Raw genomic sequence first — 3,980 nt, forward strand, 5'->3', positions numbered from 1 at the left:
ACTTCATCCTCTTGTGCCACAAGTTCCTCTTGAGCCTCACTAGAACTTCCTTTTGTACCACACTCAACCCACGATACATACTTCTTCTTGGACCAATACCCTAATCAAAAACACTTTTTTCTTGCGCCACACACTCTTCTCTTGCGCCAAACAACTTCAACTTGCGCCATATCCTTCTTGATCCAATCCCTTCTTGCACCATTCCCTAATCTCGAGCAACACTCAACATTCCTAATTCTTGTGCAACAGTCCATCCTAAAAACCCTGGTATGCTTTTTTTTTTCCTTATCCTTGATTCTTGTTGTTATTTGTTGCTATTGATGCTAGTGATTCTTCTTTGCATTTACAAATTCCTCTGCGTGTTTTGATTCAACATTGGAGTGAAAATTCGGAATTTTATTCATTCATTACCATGCTTCAATATAGGTAATGGACACTTTCAATTTTCATGATGTGGGTACCTATACACCCAAATTGAAAGTTACAAATAGATTTAATTGGGATCCTCATACATTCAAGGTGTTTCTTGAGGAATTTATGAACGACCTAAAAAACTGGAATAGACTAGGTACTTATTTCAATAAGATCGCGTGCCAAAATATATGTAAGAGGCTTTTGGAATGAAAAGGTAAAGATTTGGACATGAATCAAATAAAAAACAAATAGGACATTATGCGGAAAGAGTTCAAATATTATGACCGTTTAACAAGACTAGCAATGGGAATTTTAATTGATCCCGTGAGAAATATAATCTCAACTTCAAATGAATGGTGGGATGAGAAAATAAAGGTAATAATTATAAATTTTATCTAGCAATTTATTATTTGTATTGTGTTTTTTGTGACATTCTCATTTTGTACATATAGGAAGATAAAGAGTATGCTAAGTTTAAGGATACAAATTTGGAGGTATATGAGACATATTACGAGGCTTTATTTCGGGATACCATAGTTGTTGGAGACAAGGATAAGGTACCTTGTGAATTTGGTAGCAGTAGCACTCCGGATGATGTACAGTTTGTGGATATTATAGATGGAAAAAAAGCTAGTGACGAAGTCCTCTTATTTGATGATGTTGATGCGTTTCTCACATATGATAGTTCTAGTAAGAAAAGGAGGGGAAAGAAGTTAACTCCCAGGCGTGACAAAAAAATAAATTTTGAAGGGAAAAGTATGGTAAGCTCACCATATGAAGAGATACTGGGCACTGTTTTTGATGTTTTGTTAACAAGGAGCACTCAAACCTTAAGACAAACCACACACTCACCGACAACAGAAGATTGCATGGCAATTTTGTCTACTTTCCTGGGTTTTGAAGAAGGCTCAATAGGATATTTGGAAGCGTTAGAGGTCTTTCTAAAGAAGCCAGCTCGTTAGAATTTTATGGTTCCAAAGACTGATGAAACAAAGATGGAGTTTCTCAAGAGGCTTATAGAGAAAGAGATGTAGTTGAAGACATACTCTACTTTTATGACATGTGTTAGACTTATCCTTTTATCTATTAGGTTGACTTTAAACAGTTGTCATGTGTTAGACTTTTTTTTTATCTATTAGGTTGAGTTCAAACGGTTGTTTTGTGTTTGTTTTAATGCAATTCTATTTCATGTTTGTTTTGTGGTCAATTTTGCCCTTGGCCCATGATTTTACTCTTGTTTCCCTTTCCATGATTTTGCCATGATTTTATCTAGTAGGTGGTAAATTTCCATCTTACCCTTGTTTCCTTTTCCTTTACTAACAGATTATTTCATGGCTAGTGACTGTGAAAGTGACGACTCATATGACAGTGATGACTCATGTGATGAAAATTAAGAGATTCAAACGCTTGTTTTATGCGGCCTTGCTGTTAAAGGGTTACTATTGACTCATAAATCGTAATATGTACGAAGACGTCACCGTTCATCTTCGTGCATAGGAAACATGCTTATCAATGAAATACTTAACGATCATGAGAGACGATGTTATGAACTCTTCAGATTACAACTCCGGTTTTCAACATGTTATATAGGGATCTTGTTGCACATTATGGGTTAAAGAAATCACGTCGTGTATCTATTTAGGAGTTCCTTGGTATTTTCTTGTTGTACTTAGCATATGGATGTGGCAATCGGTTAGTTCAAGAGTTCTTTAACCATTCTGGGGAAACAATCCATAGGCATTTTCATAAAGTATTGGATGTTGTGGTTAACCTAATAAGGACATCATTAAACCAAATGACTACAACGAAACTATACCATAATATATTTTAAATAACCCCTGGTATTGTCCATACTTCATGGTACTTATTTTATTGCAAAGTTATGTTATTTGGTGAATTTGTGTAATTATAAAAATAATTGGCAACATATTATTTTCTGAATTTGTAGGATTGTATTGGTGCTATCGATGGAACACACATGAAGGCCTCTGTTCCGCAACGTGACCAAATCAAATACTTTGGATGAAAGAATTTTCATTACTCAAAATATTATGGCAACATGTGATTTCAACACGTGCTTTACCTTTGCGTGGGCAGGATGGGAAGGGAGCGCACATGACACGAGAATTTTCAATGAAGCGCGAATGAGACGTGAAGTTAAGTTTCCACTTCCAGCTGATGGTTAGCATTATTATTTATTAATAGAAGTTTTATATTTTCAAACGGTATAAATGAATAACAATCATTTGCTTTATTTGTACCTCTATAGGTAAGTTTTACCTTGTAGACACCGGATATCCAAATACAAAAGGTTATCTTGCTCCCTACAAAGGTTCAAACATCCATTATCATATTCCTGATTTTCGACATGGACAGACTCGTGCCGTGCGGGAACCAAAAGGCTTCAAAGAAAATTTTAACTATTATCATTCTTCACTTCGCAATGTAATTGAACGAACTCTTAGAGTTTGGAAGGCTCGATGGGTGTTACTAAGAGATATGCATGGAAATTTCAACTTCGAGACCCAAGTGAAAATTGTGCTAGCTTCAATAGCGATTAACAATTACATTAGAATGAGCGGTAGTGGTGATGCAACATTTCAAATAGCGCAAGAAGAATCTTATATTTCGCATAATGATGAAGAACCCAATGATGGTATTGAGCCACATGACGAATTATCAAGTGCACAACGTAGAAATGACGATATGCATATGAGTGCAGTACGCGATATGATTGCGTGACAGATTTTCTTAAAGTCAAACACTCGTGTACGCAATGACGTATGATTTGTTTTGAAACTCTTTAGTATTTTTATTTTATGGTTTAATGTAGTAACATGAAGTTATTTTGGATAATATGGAATAGGTTATAATCGTGCGTGATGGATAATATGGATTTGGAATGAAATTTGTGGTCTAATATTGGTTTGCATGATAAATGTTTTTTTTTAATTCTTATGGATAAAAAAAATTATGGTCTTATGTTTCTTGATTATTTCCAAAGATATATCTGATCAATTAAAAAATAGGTGTAAAAATAGTTTGATAAATGTTTTTTAATTCTTATGGATAAGAAAATTATTATTATTATTTCAAAAACAAAATTGTTTTATTTTAATAAAAAAAATATGTCAAACATATAAGAGGAAATTCTTTTTAGTCATTTTAGTTATATAAGCTAATGTTTATCAAGTTATTGCTTATTTCTACTGCAATAAGTTAATACAAAAACTTTTGCAAAATTTGATTATTTCTACAGTAATAAACTAATAAGCTATAAACCGACATATACTACTTCGAGTGCGCACCACCTTTCCTTTTACTTTTTTTTTTTTTTTTTTTTTTTTTTCTCTCTAATTTTTTTTTGGATGTTTTGAATTTTTCAAATGGGTCACTCCATACACTTAAGCGTGCCATGTATTTTTTTCATTCAAAATCATTAGGTGCGCAAATCTTTCAAGTTTCCTTTGTAATCATTTTTTTTGTTGCATTGATCATCACACACACTCACGTTTTTCTTTGATATATTTTTTTCTCACACATCACACATATTCACGTATCATTGC

At 33.5% G+C, this 3,980-nt stretch overlaps 1 protein-coding gene across 1 annotated transcript; it reads left to right on the top strand.

Annotated features, from left to right (window-relative positions):
* Positions 1 to 717: 717 nt before the first annotated feature.
* On the top strand, positions 718 to 3,156 carry LOC111894443 (uncharacterized). Its single transcript, XM_023890523.1, has 5 exons — positions 718 to 789; positions 867 to 1,175; positions 2,363 to 2,414; positions 2,512 to 2,595; positions 2,684 to 3,156. The coding sequence occupies exons 1-5, from the start codon at positions 718 to 720 to the stop codon at positions 3,154 to 3,156; spliced, it is 990 nt and encodes a 329-aa protein (XP_023746291.1).
* The last annotated feature ends 824 nt before the right edge of the window (positions 3,157 to 3,980 follow it).

This window comes from Lactuca sativa, chromosome 4 (genome assembly GCF_002870075.4).
Source record: "Lactuca sativa cultivar Salinas chromosome 4, Lsat_Salinas_v11, whole genome shotgun sequence".
NCBI classification, from domain to species: Eukaryota; Viridiplantae; Streptophyta; class Magnoliopsida; order Asterales; family Asteraceae; genus Lactuca; species Lactuca sativa.

Coding starts and splice junctions, on each gene's coding strand:
- LOC111894443 (XM_023890523.1), top strand. CDS start 718: ATGGGAATTTTAATTGATCCCGTGAGAAATATAATCTCAACTTCAAAT. Junction 790..866: donor GGTGGGATGAGAAAATAAAG/GTAATAATTATA, acceptor TTGTACATATAG/GAAGATAAAGAGTATGCTAA. Junction 1,176..2,362: donor ATTTTGAAGGGAAAAGTATG/GTAAGCTCACCA, acceptor CTGAATTTGTAG/GATTGTATTGGTGCTATCGA.